Source organism: Crocodylus porosus, unplaced genomic scaffold (genome assembly GCF_001723895.1).
Source record: "Crocodylus porosus isolate Cpor-Errol unplaced genomic scaffold, CroPor_comp1, whole genome shotgun sequence".
Taxonomy (NCBI): Eukaryota; Metazoa; Chordata; order Crocodylia; family Crocodylidae; genus Crocodylus; species Crocodylus porosus.
In genome coordinates, this window is record NW_017728911.1 from 22,430,997 (window position 1) to 22,453,567 (window position 22,571).

General features: G+C 41.7%; 1 protein-coding gene and 1 long non-coding RNA gene across 4 annotated transcripts; one reads left to right on the plus strand and one right to left on the minus strand.

Annotated features, from left to right (window-relative positions):
- The first annotated feature begins 44 nt into the window (after window positions 1-44).
- DUT (deoxyuridine triphosphatase) lies at window positions 45-13,665 on the plus strand. 3 transcript variants are annotated; one of them, XM_019533625.1, is made up of 7 exons: window positions 45-141; window positions 591-732; window positions 2,136-2,227; window positions 4,677-4,721; window positions 11,471-11,545; window positions 12,223-12,293; window positions 13,537-13,665. In XM_019533625.1, exons 2-7 carry the CDS (start codon window positions 647-649, stop codon window positions 13,591-13,593), a joined length of 426 nt encoding a protein of 141 aa, XP_019389170.1. In that variant the 5' UTR covers window positions 45-141; window positions 591-646; the 3' UTR covers window positions 13,594-13,665. The 3 variants fall into 3 exon arrangements, with proteins under 3 accessions (XP_019389170.1, XP_019389168.1, XP_019389169.1); XM_019533623.1 differs by lacking the exon at window positions 45-141 and adding an exon at window positions 187-288; XM_019533624.1 differs by lacking the exon at window positions 45-141 and having other exon boundaries at window positions 497-732.
- Window positions 698-20,167, minus strand: LOC109309038. The gene is made up of 3 exons (XR_002100770.1): window positions 20,152-20,167; window positions 5,348-5,353; window positions 698-775 (listed from the first exon to the last, which is right to left on the minus strand). It is a non-coding gene; the product is annotated as an uncharacterized LOC109309038 (long non-coding RNA).
- Between the last annotated feature and the right edge of the window lie 2,404 nt (window positions 20,168-22,571).

Consider the following 22,571-nt stretch of genomic DNA (forward strand, 5'->3'; position numbering starts at 1 on the left):
CGCAGGCCGGCCCCGCCATTGAAGCGCTGTCTCTGCCGCGCTCCAGGAACGCGGCGCCGGGCGCCATCGCTCGTCCCCGGGAACTAGAGAGGAGGCCGCTGAGGGTGGATAGCGCCGCGCTTCATCGCTCCGGTCTGGAAGGTACCGGGCGGGGCGGGGCGCGCACCCGCTGCTGAGGGGGAGGCTGGGCCGCGCTTAGCAACAGAAAAGCCCTGCCCCACCTGCCCGCGGGAGACGCCATGCTGGCTGCCCGCCTGTCCCGGTCGCTCGCGGGCCTCCGGCGCTGCAGTAAGAGCCGGGGGCGCGCGGGGGGGTGGGCCTTGCGGGCGGCGGAAGGGGGGATGCCGTCGCTCAGGGCCTCTGCGCACGGCCCCGGGCTCCAGGGGAGCAGGAGGGGGAGGGGCTGGGAGAGCCCATTCTGCGGCGGGAGGGGGGGGGCGCGGTCCTCCGCGCAGCACATGAAGTAAGTGGCTCCCCCGGCCCCACCGCGTGGTCTGCACCACTGGGGCGGGGCGAGTGGCTCGAACGGCGCGCGCGGGAATCGGTCCCTGTCCCGCGCTCACTGCCCGCCATGCCGTGCTCGCAACCAGCGCCCGCCGCATCCCCCAGCAAGCGGCCCAGGGCCGCGGGCCCCGAGGAGGCTGCCATGCGCCTGCGCTTCGCCAAGCTGTCAGAGAACGCGTTCACCCCGTCCCGCGGCTCTGCCCGCGCTGCCGGCTACGACCTATACAGGTAAGGGTTGGAGGGGGTCCTCCCGCAGGCCCAGGCCTCCCCCCTCGGCCCGCCAGTGAAACCCACCCCGTCTCGTGAGACACCCCCCGCCTCAAGTTAAGGATCCCCCTTCTTCTCCCCGCTGTGCTGGGAGGATGAGGCTGTGAGCAGCTACGGGAACTGAGCTCTGTATCACACCGTCTACCTGCAGCAGGTTTCTTGTCGGGCAAGAAGGAGCACAACAGCAGATATTAAGAATAAAATCAGCACAGGTGACAATGTTTGTCACTTCACAATGTCATTGGCACCTACACACAATAGCTGGGCTCGAGGCTGTGCGTTGGTGCACGCCTCTCAGTTTCCATCCCCCAAACTGAGCAGCCTTCCTGGTGCCCTGGGTGATGCCCCCCCATTCGTTAGCCTGAGTTTTATAATAGTTGGAGTCTGAGAGATTTCAACATCAGCAGTGCCAGCATCAGGATTTGCCATGTCTGAGGCCCCTGTTACATGTTGCATAAGTGGCACAATTCACTGGTGAACCATGCAGTAAGACTGGTGAATTGGGCCATAAATGTAGACCAGTCGCAGGTACAGAGTAATTATCACAGGACAAAAATGACAAAGCACCTGTAAAAAGAGCCAACTAGCTCTAAAGTTAGTGCTAGAAAGTGTGTAACGAAGCCAGAGCTGGTTTCTATCCAGTTACAATTTGAACGTGTAGCAGGGCCTTTATTAGTATCTATTTTCAATTTTCCAGCCCTTAAAGTAATACCATAGTGTTAATATAACTCAAGGGCGTCAGAGATGCAGCCCAATCATCTGGACCCTGGTGCTGGCCCTGAAGGGTCTCAGAGTGACCCATGGCACCTGCTCCAGCTCCCATCTCAGAGTAGCCACTATGTGCAGCACAGCCTGGAATAGTCACATGCTGTTGTGGGGCCATGCTAGACAGGGTGCCACACAGCATAGCTGGAGCAGAACTGGGCTGCACACTACACCCACTCCAGATCCAGAATGCAGGGCTGGTCCGGCCCAGCCCCACATCACTCATCTGACTTACAGGGCCAGATAAATTTGACACTCCAGTATAACTAATATTAGTCTGAGCAGTCTCTTTTTTTTCCCTCCCCCTTTGTGTTTCAGTGACTTCATTCCTTTCCATTTAGTACTCATTTTCTCCAAGCCCAGTCAGCATTTGAGGAAGCAGTCTGTAGCCTACAAAAACTTATGCTTCTGAGTGACCTGCATCATTTTCTGCCCAACTTGAGACTGACATAACTATCCATCTCTCCTGATACTGTAGTAGTTGTTCTTTCCCCATCTTTACCTGGTTTAATTATGGATTTCTGTGGGGGTGGTCATTGACTTACAAAGATGATATTTAAAATGTTCTTCATTTTAACATGCATCTGTTTTAAATTTAGTGCCTATGACTGTGTGATTCCTCCTATGGAAAAGGCTATAGTTAAAACTGATATTCAAATTTCCCTCCCATCTGGATGTTATGGCCGAGTAGGTAAGTTAGACTGAAGAAGTGTGCAATGGTTATTCCTGTAGCTTGCCACAGGACCTAGTCCATGCAACAAAATTTCATTAATTTTAATGTCTGTTTCTTTAAGTAGATGCAACCTTTACATCTATTTGAGTGGCTACTTAGTTTCCAGAAAAGCTTTAATTGATGCAATTACTATGCCAAAACCCCCTTTCTGTAATTTTCCTCTTCAAACAACATCCCTGTAAGCCCAGGAAAACAATTAACAGGTTACTTGCTAATTGTGGTATCTCCTGTTGAAAAATCTTGACCGTTTGGTTGATATCACTTGACAAAACAAAATATTTTGACCATAAGAGTGGATAAGTAATTTGAGCCATTGGAGAACATGCATATAAAATTGTTTTAAGTGTACACTTAAGTAGTAGAATCAAATGCATTTCAACAGCTGATAAGCACTTAAAAATACCTACCTGACTTCTTGTAATCTGTTATACCTTGAGTTATTAATACAATACTATGAATTCCAGGGAGTTCTTGTGCACCCTGTCCATAAACAAGTCTGAAGAGTTAATACCTAATTTAATTACATACTACATTATGCAACTACAGGGAAGTCATAGTTGCACTTCTGTCGAGAGAAGCCATTTCTGGACAAATCTATTTAGGGACCTAACCATATTTTACAACTAATGTTCAGCTGAAATTTTGAACCTGATTATGTCAGTAGCACACCCAGTACCAGTTATACATTCTAGACTTACCTAGAGAAAAGGGATTCTCATCTGTAGACTCTACCTGCTGATCTGTCTTATTAAGAGAGATGTCTCTTAGAAAATTAACTGATTATTTCAAAATCATGCACAGAAAGTAGGGGCAATTTACTTAATTGGTTGCACATAATGTAACCTTTTTTCAAACATTTTTCAAGCCATTTCTGGGTACTGCATTAACTTAACACAAACCTAGTCTGGTTAAATTAATTATTTTGATACTGTTCAGTGTCATACTATTAATATACAGTAGTTTATTCCCATTATGGTGTGCAGATTAAGTCTAGTTGTAGTTTATAAACATGGAAAATGAACTTAGGATTTTAATCAATCTTGGGTTTTTTTTGTTTTCAAAACTAAAGTAATTACTTTTAACTTCTGTGTACACATTTCCTATAAAACAAAGTACAGGGTAGGAATAGCAAGTTCTCTCTCTTAAAATACTTGCGGTACTTAGATGCTGATAAAGGAGGTAAGTTATTGCTTCAGTTTGCTGCTGTATCTCTAAAGAGTTTCAATAGTCAGAACAAAAATCCTCTTGTTAAAGTCAAGAAAGGCCAATGATTAAATTACAATAGACTAAAATAACTTGTTTAGGAGTGGTCCCTCTAAGGGAGTTGAGGCTTGTGCTACCATTTTTTCAAGTCTTTGTAAACCTACGAAAAGGCACAATGTAATAATCATACAGGGAGGAAGGGAGCCTGTTTGGGGATATGGGTATAACTTGCTCAATTATGCAACAAAATTAAGACCATCAGCCATCCCAAAATAAAAATGTGACCAGAGTTTCAGTGTTCCCTTACTACAAAAACTTAAAAGAATGAAACTATATTTCACATATCCTAGTGCTCTCTCTTAAGTAAAGCTTAAGAAGTGAAGTTCTTAAGCCAAATTTAATAGCTATAGCCATATATGTAATTAGCAAGTTTTGTGCCTAGGGCAAAATCCTACCTAGGAGTATATGTGAGGGGAGGTATATCAGCATTACCTGAGCTGGAGATTCAACAAGTTCCTAACTGTTACTACAGTGAACTCAAGCCATCCCTAGTTGCTGCTGCTGGTCCAGCATTCATACAGCTATCCCACAAAGGTCACCATTCTGGCTGGTTCTGTGCTTGCCCACCCCTAATTATGCTACAGGCCATAACAAAGAGGCCTGAACCCAATCAAAGCCTCTCCTATAGTTAATTTATATTGGCACCTATTGCGTAAATACTGTTAATTAGCTGCAGGTTACACCAGGATTTAAGTTTTACATAGAACTGTGAATAATGTCTTGTGCAACTAAAATACATTGCATTTTTGTGTTTTATTTGTTGGGTCTAATATGAAAATGGTTTTCAATGGTAATCTCAAAAGTGAATGATTAAATGGTCATCTGATATAGCCTTCTTCTAGTGATAATTGAGGGTAACACCAGGATTTTAGTTACTTTAAACAGTGATGCATGCAAGTTGGTTTAAAAACTGCAGTCTTACTGTAGCCTGAAGCTATTGATACATATTTATTTTAAAACATATTGCAACCACTTGCTGCAATATTTGTAGGACAACATGTTGGTTTTATAAGGAATCTAAAAAGAGCTTATGAAGATGATAGGGTTGATGGTTTTAAGCAATCTGCCCTCTATAGAATGTATATTAAAAGCTCACTGTTGAAAAGGCTCTTAAATTTGGGGGAAATGTTTTCTTATTTTCTAGCTCCACGTTCTGGTTTAGCTGCTAAGCACTTCATAGATGTTGGCGGTAAGATATTTTAAATTCCCATTACAACATTTGTAAATTTTTATCTTGTATCATGATCAGGTACTTAAGTTGTAAAGTAAGAACTATAGTTTCATTAACAGCATTACTCTTAAGGGTTACATTGAAATTATTATTAATTTTAAATGGTAGTCTTATGTCATCTAGTTAATTAAGAATAATTATAAGATGCATTCTGAGATTTAAGTCTCTAAACTGTTTTGGACTGTATCTTGTGTAGCTGAGGTTTTTCATTTTCTTGCTAGTCCACCAATGTTTTGATTAGGTTAGAAGAAAAATTGGGTCATATTTTGGGCATCTGCTTTATTAATTTTTCAGGTACAACAAATAGTAATGTCTGAAGTAATATACAACACAACTATTGATATGTAGGCCAGGTGCCTAACGCAAATGTTGCTCAACAAGATAATTTTAGTTTTATTGTTAAGATGTGTTGTCCTATATCTGTCAAGAATTTAAGAGGCATATTTGAACCTAACCATATCTTTCTAGTATTAACTTATTCTAGGAAAAAAAGTGAAAACTTTGAAGTACTTTACCTATTAAGTCTCAAATTGAAACAGTTTCAGTATAGTCAGGAGCAAATGTTGCATATCATTGTTCAAAACCAGTGACTTTGGTTCTCTGTTATTCAGTTAACACTGAATGGCGTCAAGTAAGTTTGCATATGCAAAGTGAAGACTATTTCTCTTCCAAACATGAGGTAGTAGAAAAGTCTCCATGGAAGTGAAATTTACCAGAGGCTTGCATATTAAATAATAAAAATTGCCTGGTACATAAGGAGGAGGGACTGTACAGTCCATGCCTGTATTGATTTGGATTGCTTGCTAAAATTCAGTTTTATCACACTGCTAATAGTTTGTATATAAAGATCAATATCTATGTCCATCTGAGTTGCTGCTGCTGTCACAGAATCTCTGTAAGTGGGGAGAGACCACTAGTGCGTCATACCAGCTGAAGATCATTAGAAGACACTAAGGTTTTGCTTTGCTACTGACATGCTCCATACTGCAAGGGAGTTTGAGCCTGTCCTCTTAAGGGAGCTTTTTTCCCTCTGGCATGGAAGATACAGCATCAACATATGATTTAGTTCAGTGGCTCTCAAACTTTTTTTGCAGGCCACTTGAAAATTGCTGAGGGTCTCAGCAGACCACTTAATACATTTTTTTGTTCTACAAATCAAAAGCGCACAACTTATATTTTAATATCAGTACTTTTACCTTTCTAATGCAATGGATGTGCTTGTTTTTCTGAGCTAAGTTCTAGGAAGGGTGTAATGTTTGTCAGCTTTAGCCTTAGATCACCTTTTTGTGGACCACCTGAACGGAGCTTTCGTGGACCAGTGGTGGTCCGCGGACCACAGTTTGAGAACCTCTGATATAGTTATTCTCCTGAATGCTATCTGCTACACATAGTAATGCAAAGTAGAAAGTTGTACTAATTTAATACATTTCTTTTCTATAACTTTAAATAGGATTATCACTGCATGTACACTGGGGTACAGAAAAAGGGTGCATAGTTAAGCTGAGAAATAGGAAAGTTGGCATGAAACCTTGAGTGCGTAACTGTACAACCTTATGTTCAGCATTTTGAAAAAGCTAATAAAACACATCGTAAGTGGAAAACAGTCCTGACATTTGGTGTGGCACCTCATGTGGGGGGAAAAAAAAGGCATTGATAGGTTTTCATGGAATCTGCATCTCATAAGCATACTTGTCCTTGTGAGTGAATGTTTTATTATAATATAATGATTACAATGCCATCGTTTTCTGCTGATCAGTCAGATCAGCTGTGCTGAGATGCATCCTGATGCAACTGATGCTGCAACAAAAGCGAAGTCTGTTTGTATCTTATATCTAGAGAGCGTTTGGCTGTCACTTCATGTCCACGTTCCTGTTGACAGTACTCAGCAGAGATTAATACTGCCTAACTCTTCTTTGCAAAAGTCAAAGTATGTGGACTGAGGGAGTGATGGTACCATTGACTGTGGTTCTACCTTCATCTCCTCACCATTTGCAGAAAACTTACAGCTGGTTCTAGGGAGGAAAGGGATGATATGTAGGCACAAAAGCAGTGTCTGTGAACAGATAGATGGGACAATTATGTTTTGAGGTTTAATGAAACGGTTACTGAGCAAGGAAAGGGAGGCCTGGACATAGTGAGAATGGTATCCTAGCTCACTTCCAAAGGAGGCAAGGTATGTACTGAATTTAGTTAATTATTCAGGGTAAGCTTTTGCCCTAAATAACTGTATTAACTACCTTAATGTTCAGTTGAAGTTTCGTGCATACTTTTGAGTACCTAATTTGGGCTGTGAACAAAATATGATTTTTAAAATAAAAAGGAGGGGTATGTGTCAGAGTATCTACTGGAGACCTGTAAAAATATTAACTCAGCAAGAAACTGCTTGGCAAAAAGAGAGACACCTTGTGTTACAGAATAGTGCCAAAGTGTAGATGGCACACAATACCAGGTGTACATAGGAAGAGCTGAAGGGAATGATCAGAAGCTGGAACATATTATTAAAAGAAAATGTTTGAGTGACAAACTTCATAGCAAATGTTACAGTATTAGGTAGAGCCATAGTTACTGAAATTGCATTAAGATGCTTACCTATCTTAAAAGGCACAGAAGATACTTCAGGTCAGATTCTCATCTGCTGTAAATCATTGGTGTCAGTGACTCACCTTTCCAATAAAAATTAGTCTGGCACTAAAACAAGAAGGCAACAGTAAGACTATTTATATTAACTCTTGGCAATTCAAAAGCTTAAATAGCACTAAAAAAAAATTCAGTGATGCTCATTTAACTTTAGACAGAAGTGAATGGACATCTTAAATCAATGAACTAATGCTTGTTTACTCTGGCTACAGACCTGGATACTTAATAGTTTTTCCATCCCAGCTGGGAGACTCTGAGGAAAGATGTTTAGCTGGTGATCAGAGCCATCCAGTTAATTAAAAATTAAACTACCCTTGTCAAGCAAAATATGAACATCATTGAGCATAACATCTTGGTTTTGGTTTATCATGGAACAAATACAGATATTCAAATCTCATTTTTGTTGGACGTTGGTATCATTTTAGGATAAACTGATTCCCACACTTAAGACTACTTAATTAAAAAAAAACAGTGGCTTAGTCTCTCTCCTATCATAGGATTCTGCAGTTCACATAGAGCACTGGTGTGTACTGGTGGAGCATGAGGATCTTGTACGTACAGCTATATGATTGTCTATTTTCCCAGAAAATATTTAGTAATAGGTAGCAGATCAAGGAAGTAAATTAGGAATAGTTACACATCTCTAAAATGATGTGAACCAACACTTCAAGTGTGGTTTTGGCATTACGTGGAAAAGATGTTTACTGTTATAGTTTTAAATGTCGGAGTAATAGTACTTCAGCTGAGTTCAGCTTAAATATACAGAATGGAATCATCCCTGTGATTTCATTAGAGACATCAGCCAAAGAGCAATTAAATAATTTAGATTTTTGTGGGTGAAAATGTAACTAGGGTGTCTAGATCAGAGTAGTTAGACTTTAAAAATAAGAACATACTGGGACTAGTATGCTTTGAGTTTTATTACTTGGAGTAAAACTAGCATGAATTATGTCAAATAAATACATTTAATTATCTGTCTTTAATAATACAGAAGTTGCTAGTCCAGATTTTGACTGACATACACTTTCAGGACAGAAGTCCTTCCAGACCATTTGTGATGTCACACTGAGTACTAGTTCAGAAACCTAATGAGTTTGGTGCAGGTATTTACAGGTGTACACACACACACACACACACACACACACACCCGTAAATACTTGCACCAAACTTGTGTGTGCATATATAATATCTGAATTTGTTACTTATGTGCAGAATATACATTCTCTCAGCATGCCAACCACATTGCCTCATTCAGCAAATGTACTGAATTACATATCTAACTAAACTTCAATAAAGGTGAGAATATAAATAGTTTTGTCTAGATTCAGTTTACAGCCGGGTTAGATTTCCCATCACGTATCACGTGTGAAATATTGACACACTCAGTTAGCTAGATACTGGTATACTATAATTTAAAGCAGGAGAAGCTATTTGTCTAGCACTGTGCACTTAATATTTATGGGATTTAATGCTTGTGCAGGAGTTCTAGATCCTTTGATGGAAGGTCCTAGAAACAATAATATAAAGTATATCACTAGAAAATTAGAAAACAAGTATTATATATTACCCATATTGTGTTATGGATCTTAAGCTTTGTCTCTACATGCTTATACTGACTTAACTAGGTGGGAGCTTTTTTTTATTAAGTCAGTGCAAGTCTGTGTGCAGGCTGGTGTTTACAGTAGGAATTTACCAAAATTGCCCTTGGTTCTATTACAAATTCCTTTAGGATCCTCATTGCAACTGAAGCTTTTCTGTCATACTGAAAGCTAGTCTAAGTTAAATTAATTATAGGAGGAGCCTTGTCTAATCCTTGGTCTCTTGCTGACGATAGTATTAATCCAGCAGAACTGATGATAAGGAGTGGTGGGAGTGTTTTGGGGGGTTTTTTTCCCATGAAGCTTTTTTGAACACCGGGGAGCTTTTAGGTGCAGCATCCACATTGACATGAAACTTTTCTTCATTGCTATTTTGATAATAGCTTTTTAATTTAACGTTGTTCCAAGTGGTTTGGAGTAGAATTAACTGGGGCAGGGCGTGGGATGGAGCGACAGCATGTTGGGGGGGGGGACTCCAATTGCTGTATGCACCTCGGAGGAGGCATGGGAGGCACGTACCTCCCCACTCTGTGCATGGGGCAAGGATGGGCTGCCACTGTGGGCTAGGGGTGGGCAGGGTGGGTGGCAGCAGTGCTGGGAAGGGGGGCTATGGAGTAGGCTACAACCACCCCAGAATTCACTATAGTCTCACTCCCAGCACTGCCACTGCCCGCCCTGCCTCTGGCCACCCCGAACACAGCGCACACCCAGCTCCCCTGCCAGAAAGAGCCTGATGCAGCCCTGAGCATACATCATGCAGCCTGCCCTCACCCTGTGCATAGATTGGGGGGGGCACATGTTCCCCATGCCTCCCCTGGGGTGCATGCAGCACTGGGAGTCACCCCCTAGATGAGCCATGGCTCTGCCCTGCCTGTGCCACAGTCCCTCACTGTGGGGACCTTTATCTGCTCCTCCTCCTCTCCCCACCCCAACTTACTGTCTGGACGTTGCTCTCCAAACTGCTGGGCTGCACTCCTAGTTATGTGTATGCTGTGGCTGCTCTCGTGCACGTGGCATTTGATCAGCCACATCATCCAAAAAAGGCAGATTGCCAATAATGTCAATTTTCCTTTTATTGGTGCCGATATGATATGGACCAATGCATCAGTGCACCTCTAATATTTACAGTTGAATATTAGTGAACATCGTTCTTGGGCATGGACAGATTAGATTATTTGGACTGTGTTTCAAAAGCTGATCTGCAGTAACCATCCATGTAGCCCCCTCTCTCCTTCAGTAAGTCAAACCTAAACTGCGGTAATCTGATAGGGGTTTCATTCTGAAATAAATTGCCCCAGTTAACAAAATAATTAAAACAGCTGATGAAGAATCACAAGGAAGATGTCTCTCCTTGTTAAATCAGTATAACTTATGTCATCAGTGAAGCTAAGCAGTCTGTGTGAAGGATGCAGTAACTGGACTTTACTGCTTTCATTTAGTCCCAGAGCTAGTACAGTTAGCTGGGTATCTGCATGGGGCTTTCTTGCTCTATACAAGACACTTTTTGTAAATTCGCTAATATTTTTCAAGTAAAATGACCAAACTAGGAGAACCAATTCTGCTTCAGTCTAGAAGAGTGCTAATACTACAAAAGGGGTCTGAAGTTTGCCACAATTACCTTGATCATTCTGGGTTTTAATAAGCTACAGGCAGTCCTCGGACTTACAAAACAATTGGTTCCTGAAAACCACGTTTTTAAGTCAAAACCTAACTTGGAACCAATTTTTCCATAAGAAACACTATTATAAATGGGGGATTGGTTCCTGAACCAAGGCCCGATACCCTATTTTCAACAAAAATACCCCAGAATTTTGTACTTGATCAATTATAGATGAGTACTATAGCTACATTAATGTATTTATATTGTAAATAGCAATCGTATTGATTTGGAAGGACTTCTTTGAGGTGACTTTACTGTACTTTTTGAAGGGTTCTTGGCTGGAGTCTTCTCAGGAGTCTTGGCTGCTCTCTTAAAGAAAATGTCCAAGGAAGTTTGGACAGATGTTCTCCAAGGAGATGAGCGATGCAGCGAACTTGTTCGCTGGCATGGCGTTGCATTGGATCGAGCATTGTAAAGTCAAAACTGGAGTTGTAAAGTTAAAACAGTGTCAATTTATAAACTTAAGTGTGAAATGTTGCAATTCAAAACGTAAGTCAAGGACTGCCTGTATTTAGAAACCTTTTCAAATCTAGAAGAGAGAGATGGCATCCCCTTTTTTTATTAAAAAAAATTAAGTTTCTGCAATATGGGCCCAATGTCATTAGCACAGTGATAAAGACTTGTTGAAATATTATATTAAATTTTAGGAAAACATGAGCCTTTTTGGTTTGTAAAGTTAGATTTGCATTTAGATGTTCCAGGATTTAGTATATACTTTTAACTGCATCTTTCAGTAATGTTAATGATACTATTCTGAGGTTATGAAATTCATCTACTAATTTAGGTATTGCACTTACTCTTTTTTATTGCAGCTGGAGTTATAGATGAAGATTACAGAGGAAATGTTGGTGTTGTACTCTTTAATTTTGGCAAGGAACCTTTTGAAGGTATGTGTAGAATTTGACAAAACTTGTGTTTGCAGTTAGCCTCCTACATTTTCCCTTACTTTTCTCAAGTTTAATGCAGAAGTTTCATGAATAATTATGGGTGGTTACCATACAACTAGCAACCATTTGCAAATCAGATGTAGGGAAAATCCTCAGCCAGACAGCATGAAAAGGTTTGTGCTCCCAGTAAAATGGATAGGATAGGATAGATTGTAGCCCAGGCAGGGAGGTGTAGAGCTCTGTTCAAGAGTTAACTTTTTTTATGTTCAGTGAGAGCTTCTCATGGTTTACCAAAAGTGAAATTCCAGCATAATGAACCTAACTGGGACAACAGTTAAGAATGATGAAGACCTCCCATGGTGAATGATGGCCTAGGGAACATTAATTTGGGAAAAAGATGAAAATACATCATCTGCAAAAGGTTGTTTGAAATATGAATCTATCTGAAGCTGTTTTGCCTAATTTAAGCTATTTAAGTCATTAATGTGAACTTGAGACATTTTGAATGGCTTTAAATTGCCAATTAATCATAATTTAGACCTTAGCGTTGCTACTGAAGTCTGTTTAATTGAGATGCAAATCAAGAGCTAATTCTTTACTATTTTATGACATTTTAAAATGGAGATTGTTATTTTTCTTAATACAAATTAAAACAACTTCAACTTAATTTCCTTAAGTTAAAAAAGGAGACAGGATTGCCCAGCTGATCTGTGAACGTATCTTCTATCCTGATCTTGAGGAGGTTCAGGTAAGCTAGTGGAATGAAACATTTTGTTTGGCTTTTAAGATGCATATGAAAAACTATTTTTAAGCTCAGATTCATGGTGGTATCAATAGCTGCACAAGCAAACTAAAGAATCTCTATAACTTTCCTTTTTTATCCAAGGTAACACTGGTAACTATAACAGTAATATGTAAATTTGTATATCTTGGAAGGATGGGCAGGCATGAGAAGAGTTCATTTAAAAAAAAAAAAATCAGTGATCAATCGGAGTATGTTCAATTCCTACATTAATAAACTTAACACAGTTTGAGAGCACTTCAAACTGTAGGTATCTCTGCCCAGCATTTACCTAAAATACAAGTTACACTGGTTGATAACTGTTGTCCATGGAAGAGCAGAAGTGGAATGCAGATCTGTTACTGAAACAATTCCTAGGGGTTCACTGATGAAGATTTTTTGGCCAATACCAATATCCAGTTATTAACCAGCCATATTGGCTGCTACTGATGGCCAATATGCAACCTGGCAGCTTGCAGAGCAGCATCCAGTTGGTAAGTCTATGGGGAGAAGGGGCATGGAGGGGGCAGATCAAGGCCCCCACAGCAAGGGAACAAATGGGGTAGGGGCAGACACTGCTTAGCCAGGGCAGCACCTGCAGGGTGAGGGTGGGCTATCTGCTGTGAGTTCAGGGCCAGGGGTTGCACTGGCCTCTTCCCAGCATGGAGACCTGGGCCAGGGCCAGGGCCCCTCTCCCCCAGACCCCTTCTCCCTTCATACTGCCTAGATGCTGCTCTCCAAGCTGCTCAGCTGCATTCCAGGCCACATGCATGTATGGGGCTGCGCGCATACACGAGGCATTTATTGGCGACATTAGACTACACTGGTGGAAAAAAATGCCAATTACCAATAATGTCAATTTTCTTTATTGGTGCACCTCTAACAATTAACACTAATGCACACCATGGATATCACAGATGGAAAGAAAAATGTCTTAGATGCATTTTTTTTTCTTGGAGATGACTATTGTTAAACCATTGTATTTGAACATGTATTGTGTGCTAAAAATCAAAGAGTGTAAAACTTATTCCTGGACTGAATTTTAATTTTATTTTTTTAAGTGTACTTTAGTTAGGTATTGCTTTTACGCTATATCTCTTATGCTATAAATCACTCATCAGCTCTGGAAAATTAAATGAATTTTGCAAGAATAGGAACAATTTTACTGTTTTAAAACTTTCTGAAAAAGCTAACGTTTGATATTTTTCAGAATCTAGATGACACTGAACGTGGTGTGGGTGGCTTTGGCTCAACTGGAAAGAACTGAAGATAAGACTTGGATGTAATAAGTCCTTATTGTACTTGGGTATTGTAAATTAAATATTGCTTTTTTCTTTTTAGATGTGCCTGTTTCTAGAATTCTCTTTAAATGTAGGAATTGGAATTTTAGGATCTATGAAAATAAAAAGTTTAAAACCATCGTACAAAATTTCCTACGTATCTCTCCCCTCTCAGAAGCAAACTTAGGTGATGCTCAGTAGCATGCTTACTTAAAGCAAGGGTGTCAGACTTGCTTCTCCTCACGGGTTAGATCCAGACCACAGGGAACTTTATTTGTTGGTTCATTCATTGCATATTCATTGCTTGCCCACATTGCAGCAGTGGGCAATTATTTGGACCGGAGGCCCACTTAGGGAGTTTTGGTGAGCTGTCACAGGCTGGTTCAGCAGCACCCACCCAGGACTGATGGAATGGGGCCACAGGTGGATAGGAAGCACCGGCAGCGGGACGGGTGGGCAAGGCCAGGGTCTTGGGGCCGTGACATTGTGAGGCTGGGGTCCAGTGCAGGGCCACAATCCATTCCCCAACACCCATTGCAAGGATGTGTAGTTCTGTAGGGGCATATGGAGGACCCAGCCCTGCACTGTCATGGTCCCAAGATCCTGGCCCTGCCTACCTGTTCCAGTTGTGGACGCTGCTCCCCACCAGTTCACAACCCTGTCACATTCACCCTGCCACGCATCCTGCCCATGGAGGTCTTCACTAGTCTCTGTGGAGCTGCTGCCACTGGGGCTGCCAGGAAGTGGAGTCCAGCTGCTGTGCTGCCACACACCTAGAGTTGGTAAGACCAGCCCCATGCACAACAGCCTGGGCTGCTCCCTGGGCCAGGTGTGGCCAAGGGGCCGGCTATGGGCTGGACAAAATCCCTTGGTAGGCCAGATCTGGCCTGCAGGCCATATTTTGCCCACCCCTGCTTTATCAATTGTCACAGGTACCCTGAAACACAACAGGGACCAGTCTGGGACTAAGACAGTCTTTATCTGTACATGTAGTTGTGGTGCTAAATCCTTTGTCTCCATTTGCTGCAACAAGCTCACTGGTATGTGACCCTGAAAGTGATGCAGAAGCTGCCTCCCTATGAAAGGCTACATACTGGCTAAGACAGCTTGACAGGCATATTATACTGACCTAGTTGTAAATACACACACACTGCTGGTTCTATTTTCTGTGATCTTTCCCTTCAGGACTTGCTGCATTTGTCAGAGGGTGTATGACACTTGCAAGGTACAATAGGACTGCATTTGGTGCAAGCCTGTAGGGAAGGATGAGAACAAGCTATGCTTTATTTAGTAAATTAACCCTCCCAGAAATAATTGAGATGGAGAGTATACTGATATCACTTCCCTAGAGAACCACAACAAGGAAACCTTAGGAGATTGGTTAATATAAGAAAAGGGATAAATTAAAAAATTCTAGGTCAGGATCCAATTTACTTCCAGATATATATGGTTTTCTAAAGCATCTCATATGGAAACTAGAATACTTTTTTCAGTTGCTATAAAAGAAAATACTGCTGATAGTGAGATACAGGGATACAATCACAACTGAACATTTTATTAAGGCATATTTGCAAAGTGCATAATCTTACAAAGCAAGAATGGGGCAAGAGAGACATATGACAATATTATGTAGAGATGGTTTGTGCCAAAGAGCTAATGGAAATAAGTTTAAAATTTCACTTCACTGTTGGTTTCACTTCATAGTCCATTTCTTAATACCTGTTCAGAAAAAATCAGCCAAAGAGATGCTGCAGGACTGTTGCCAATATGGTATGGGAAAAATTCCATCTACTTTAAAAACCCCACAGTGCTTTCTAGTTCACATCATACTAAACACCATGTATAAATTAAACTACTATACTAACAAGATAACTGCAGTCTCTTACTTTGGAATTCTGCATATGGTTCAGGAACAGTAAAATTTTAATTAGTATCTTATTTTCTAGAGAGTACATATTTCTATCATCATTGGACATCTGTGACCCAAAATACCCTGGAGTTAAAATATATATATACATTTAGCCTGTATATTTTCTGTATCGAGGGCAAATGTTGATAAAAATGTTCATTTGCATTGATGGTACTTCCCTTCAATAGGGAGAATGGTCTGCTTGCACTCTGGTACCGTATCTGCTTGGACAACCTTAGGGCATTTATACATGTACTCTGGGGGAGGGGGAGAGCAGGGGAGGCTTTAATGAGAGCATCTCCAATAGCCACTTTAAATTAAAGCTCCTGGAGCATCTTGTACCAGCGTTGCCGTGCTACTGATGCATCTTGAGCAAAACCCAGGATGTCATCCTCCTGCTGTACTGAGCCTTGGTGAGGCCACAGCTGGAGTACTGCATCCAGTTCTGGGCTCCACCGTTTAGGAAGGATGTGGAGAAGTTTGAAAGAGTCCAGAGAGCTACGCACATGATCAGAGGGCAAGAGAACAGGACTTAGGAAGAAAGGCTGTGAGTTATGAGACTCTTTAGCCTGGAGAAGCACAGGCTTATGGGTGACTTGGTGGCAGCCTATACGTATAGAAGGGGTGTGCATCAGGATCTGGGGGAATGCCTGTTCACCAGAGCACCCCAGGGGATGACAAAATCCAATGGCCACAAATCCCTGCAGAACCATTTCAGACTGGACATAAGGAAAAATTTCTCTGTCTGAGCTCCCAAGGTCTGAAACAGACTCCCCCCAGAGGGCAGTGCAAGCACCTACTCTGTATACTTTCAAAAAATATTTGGACATTTATCTTGCTGGAATCCTTTGACCTCAGCTGACTTCCTGCCCCTTGGGCAGGGGGCTGGACCCAGCAATCTTACGAGGTTCCTTCTAGTCCTAATGCCTATGAAATTTGAAAAGCCGTATCTGATTGAAAAGCATGTGTTGGGGAGGAAAATGCAAGCAGAGATGCACCTGAACAATGCATAGATGTGAAGGACTGAGAAATGGGTGGTCTAGCTGGTATTTTCTTTGGGACTTGCGGAATTACAGGAAATTCCAGTGGCAGTTGAGAGCAAGTTTCACTGCTAACTCTTGCTTTATTTCTGTGTAGAGTGGAAGGAAACCTTGCTGGATGGCAAGTTACAATATGGCAATTCATACCAGCGGAAAGAAGAAAAACATATTAGTGTCTTTGTATTTAAGGGCACCTATACACATGCAGCAAGGCTGTTCTGACGTAATTATGGCGTGGCAGACCAGACTTGATAAATCGAGTCTGCTGGAGCTTGGTAATTACTGTGCTCCAGCGTCTCATGTACCAGCGCCGCCACGCTGAAAAGTGGCAGCAGGGGTGCTTTAACTAAAGCTCGTTTGCAGCAAAACAACAAGTGGTGGGGAGGAGGGTGGTGCTTTGAAAGAAGGCAAGAGGAGAGAAATTGGTGGAAATTCTTTGGGGCATTGAAAGCTTTTCCTTTCCGAAAGGAAAGGAAAGGGAAATTACGACACAATGATCTGGCAGTTCTGTTTTAAAAAACAGTCTTACAACCAGGGCTGGATGCCATCAGAATTTAAAATGCAAACCCTCTTGAAATAGGAGAAGAGTAGTATTTGCATTTAAATGCTTGGCTGCCAACCTGCTCTTGTGGTTTCTGGTCCCAGGTTGGAGCTGAAGTCAGAAGGGAATGGTATTAGCTGGCTTGGCTTGAAAGCAATGCTGCTGACACCTTGAAAAAATACACATTCTTATAGGACGGTAAAAGTCCTGTAGGGACAGTAGCTGCCATGGGGCTCTACCATTCAAGATATCCAGGGCCAAAATTCTTACACATGAATAGCTTGAGAGACTGTGGCACCATTGAATCCAAGCCCTGCCACCAGTTCCTTGGTACACTAAATGCTAGTCTTAGACATGACTTTGCTCTGAGTCCAAACAGCTTCCTCAGCCTAGCTGTATCTAACAAATCTACCTGTCTGGTGTATGTTCAGAGTTTTGGCACTTCCACATACTTTCAGTAAATTAGCCACTAGATGGCACTTAAAGTTTGCTTTTCTCTGCTTAGGGTGTGCCTTTTTTTTTTCTTCTGAAGGGATATTTTTTCAAAGATCTGTTCATCTATAATTAAGAGTTGATGACTCCCAGTGGGACTATGTTGGCAGAAAGCAAGATGCAGTAATATTTGAGTGAAAGCAGGCAAAAAGTATAACCATTAAAAGGGGAACAATGACTATAATTTAAATAAGATTTGGGTGGTTGCAGTGTTTGCATAATCCCTCCTGGCATGCAAGAGCAGTAGAGAAGCCTGTGGCTTTGCTCTCCTGCTGTGTTTCAACAAAAATGGAAAATTGTAATGAATAGCAACTTTTTTCCTATCTTTCATATTCTCTCTTGTCCCTCAACCCCCTCCTCCTTCAGTGGAATGCAGTTTACTTAATGACTGCATTGTAATGAAGCTAGTTTTCAGCTTGTTAAACTCTCTGTTGAGCTCTCCAATTCTTCTGTCTTTTGCTGACAGTTTTGAACATAAATTTTAAAAATGTATGACACTTGTTAACACAAATACAGATGACATATGATAACATGGCAAAATTACAGGTATTTTTATTGAGGTTCTCCAGTTTCTGGGTTGGCTGGAACTCCTTAATAGTTCAGACAGGTACTTTTTTTTTTTTCTTTTCTTTTCTTTCCTTTTTTTTTTTTTTGATCTGTTATTGTACTTTGGCTTTAAGATGGTTAAATAAGTTTCAGTATTAAGCAAACTTCTGTGACCCTGCCTATTTCCTGTCCTGTCAAACCTTTCCTTGTAAGAATAACAGTGTCCTTTTATTTGGTAGAGTGCAGCATGATGTTTTTGGCAGCCCCTACATTTTTGACTTGCATAAATTTGTGACCTCAAGTGCAAGAAAAGTGAATGCTTGCTTCAATGCTTCATGGTTTCTGCCCAAACAGAAGTGTCCACATTTCTAACCATTCCTCTTTCTGAAAAATTGTAAGTACAATTATTCCACCTGATTGCACTTCCATAGGAAAGAATCAGAAGTAGAAATAGGATAATTTTGCTACTAGTTATATATCCAGAGATTTGGTATCTTACGTAAAACAGGCTATCTTTAATTATATAGCTGGCACAAATGGCATTTGCCTCACTTGAAACTTTCTGGCAACCCCTTCCTTGAGCAGGATCTGATTCTGCAGGTCTGGTACTCCTGATGGGTAAAGGGCTGTGTTACTACAGGTTTCAGGATTAGATCCTAATTCTAACCTGAACAAATGCAGTTTCTTTACTCTGAAACAGCTCTTTCATTAATTGCGTGGTCTTTACAAATGCAGATTTTTTCCCTTGCTCTATTACAACATGCCTCGGTGATGAAACAACCACCCATTTTGCCCAACAAGCAGCCAGTCCTGAAGATTTGACAGACAGATTCAGTAACCCAAGATCCTTCAGAAAAAACAGTAATTGCTGAATTTTAACTATTTAAACATCAAAAAAGTTCGAGCTGTATATGCACCTGTTTTTCCCATTTATTTCTGATGACTTCTCAGGGATGTTACAACATTGTAATTATGTCTAATAATGGATTTTGTACTTAAATGTAGGATTTCTTGTGTGCCATAATGTTGTTTATGGCCCTGTTAACAAATGAAGCTGAACTGCTTGAACTGAACCAGCTATTTATCTTGATTACAGTACATTCTTTTTAAAAAGAAAGGAAGGAAATCAAACAGTCATGAAAGTAGCAACTTGGGCTGGATTCTTTTAACATGAGTATTTTGTGGTTTACAGATTCCTACCCAGTCAGAAAGGTTGTCTGCAAGTGTCCAAGACAAAATAACCACGTGACTGAGTTGGAAGTAAACCTCTCCTTTCCAAGCAAGCAAGCTGATTTTGTATGCCAGGTTTAGGGAGCAAGGCAGTACACAATATACCATGCATTTCTGCTAATGCACCTTAATCCTGACCACAAACTCTACGCTTATGCCAATGTATAATTGCGCCAGATTGTATGGTGGTCTTTTATAGATTCCATGAAGGATATAGATTGTTATTCTTAGGGAAGAATATTGTACAGGCTTTCACAATAAACAAGTATGAAGAACCTGCTACACTCTACCTATACAAGGGCCACTGATAATATGCCAAGCTGCAGGTGATGCCGCTACTACACACACCATTAAGATGATAGAAGAAGCATTTCCCCCCTGTCTTTGGTTTATATGTAGAAGTGTTAACCAAGTTGACAGTAGAAAAAGAAGAGTAGGAACAGCAGAGAGAAGGGGAGAAGGGTATCTGATTTTAGCTGGAATCCTTATCATATTTTTAGCCTGTAAACAAGGCACCTCCCATTATAAGAAAATTTAAGGAGTAGAGGTGCACTGATACATCAGTCTGGTATTGGATTGTCACCGATATACAGAAAATTGACTATATTGGAAATCGGCCTGATGTGGCCGATAATTTGGCTGATAAATGCTCATGCATGCATGCAGCTGCAATGCAGCACGCAGGCAGAGAGGAGCACAGCTCAACAACATGGAGCTACGTGCAGCTGGGAAGTCTGTTGTTGTGGACAGGGAGGGGGGAGGGAAGGGGTGTGGGGTGCAGATCAACACCCCCCTCTGGTGAGGGAGGGAGTGTGGCTGGGGTAGGCGCTGCCAAGCTGGGGTGGGACGGACAGGGATAGGATGGAGCCGTGGCTTGTTTTGGGGGGGCATGGGGAGGGGTAGTGGCTCCTGCTGCATGCACCCTGGAAGATCATGGTGGGGTGCATACTGTTGGATCTGCGCAGGGCGGGGCAGGGTGCAGCTGCAGGCTGGGGCCAGGGCCTGTACTGGTGGAGGGGGAGCTGAACAGCACTGTGCTCAGGGCTGGCAGTGGCTGTAGCCACTCCAAATTTTGGTCACAACCCCCCTCCCAGCGCTCCTGCTGCTGCCTGCCCCAAGTGCAGTGGAGCCCAGCCTCTCCCCGCCTCCCCTGCTGGGAAGATCCCAGCACAACCCTCAGCCCCAGCCCACAGCTGCGGCCCACCCCGCCCGGCCCTGCGCAGATCCGGGGCATGCCCCAACCCCCATGCCCTCCCACGGTACATGCAACAGCAGGAGCCACTTCCCTTCTCCGTGCCCTCCAAATGAGCCACAGCTCTGTCCTGCACCTGCCCTGCTAAATGAAATTATAGTCATGGGCCCAGCTATTTTGAGTTCACAACATTTCCTTGACAGAAGGAAGTGGGGCCCTCATGTCTGGGTCTGTTTTATGTCCTAGAGAGTTTTTTGGTCTTAGTCCCATTTACGTATTAAAAACCTTTTTACTTGCCTAAGGGGTTATGTAGAGCTGCTGAGTCACCCCCATTACTATCTACTTTTTTTTGTAATCATCCTGTAGGACTAAAAAGACCAATTTGCCCTTCCCACAAACACCAGGTTCATCTTGTTCTCATTTCTCTTAGTATTTACTGAAAACTTCCTTTTCCTATGTAAGGGAAATGGGGAAGACAGCTTAAAAACATTCTGTACAAAATTTGCAACTAGAAAGGCACTTTCTGCAGAAATTTTTTGGAAATTCAAGATCTGCCAAATTTTTAACTACCGTCTAGAAACAAGACACATCTGTTTAAACATTAGATTTTTCTAGCAATTATGGGTTTTATTATGCCATTTTTTGAACCCAGCTTGGGCTGCTCCATATTTAGCATCTATGGCAGTTGAAATTGGAAGGTATTTTCTCTCCTGTTCCATCTACCCAGACCAGAACTCTGAGTATGATGAGGGATAGCATGGAGTCTGTAGCAGTGTTTTTTAACCCTTTTTTCATTTGTGGACACCTAAAACATTTCAAATGGAGGTGCAGACTCCTTTAGAAATTTCAAATGGCGGCGCGGACCTTTTTGAATTGTTAGTGTGGGTATTCACGTGCTTTTGATTTATCAGTCACCTTTTCTGATCTAGCCTGCTCTTGAAAATTTTTAAGGATAGAGATTCCACAGCAATTCTAGGCAGCCCTTTCCAATATCTGACCACCCTCATAGTCAGAAAGTTCCTCCTAAACTCCAACCTAAATTTCTTCTGCTGTAGCTTGAGGCCATTACTCCTAGCGCTATCCCCTACAGCTTTTCTGTGGCTATAGGGACAGCCCTTCAGGTATTTGAAAACTTATCAAATCCCCTCCTTAGTCTTCTCTGGACTCAATAACCTTAGTTCTTTCAGCCTTTTCTCATAAGTCTTGCCTTCCAGGCCCCTAATTATTTTTTGTTGCTCTGCACTGGACTCTGCAAACTGTCCATATCCTCCTTGAAGTACTAAAATGGACTCTAGGATTAATGACATTTTTTCTAAGCCAGTTTCATCATATTCACCACAGGTGAACAGATTTTTGAAGTCTATTCCTATGTGCATGATTGCCAATTACATTTTTTTTTTAATTGTGGCTTTTCAGTTGGTAAAGGTTCACATGAAAAGTATTTATGACCTACAGTACTGACAACTGGCCTCCTTATGTATGTATGTATGATGCCCTACTGCTTAAATTTGGCTTTCAAATGTTAAGAATTCATCTACAAGGAAATACTTGTAGTTTGAGGGCAAGCAAACAATTAGTGAGATCATGGTTGTTTTCCTTTCTTGTTACTTTGTTTATAATTTCAGTTACCTCGTTTTTAAAAATTCCACATACCGTACCTGTTACCAAAATTGCTTGAAAAGCAAACTATTCAGGGAAGCAGATCAGGATAAAAACATGAACAGGTATGAAATGATGATGAAAACAAAACAATAGAAGCTACTGATATAACTGGATTGCAAGAAAGTAAGGAGTAGGGCTGTGCAAAGCTTCAGGTGGTGATTTGATTCAGAGGAGATTCAGCCTGATTCGGTGGCTGAATCTCTAAATCCAAATTGAATCGGGACCAATTAAAAGGTCTGAATTGATTCAAAACTCTGAATCTTTGGAAAAGATTTGGAGAGCTTTGGTGATTCGGGCAGTCCCTGGTGGCTGCAGCAGGGAACTGCAGCTGACTCTGAGCTGGTAAGTACTTG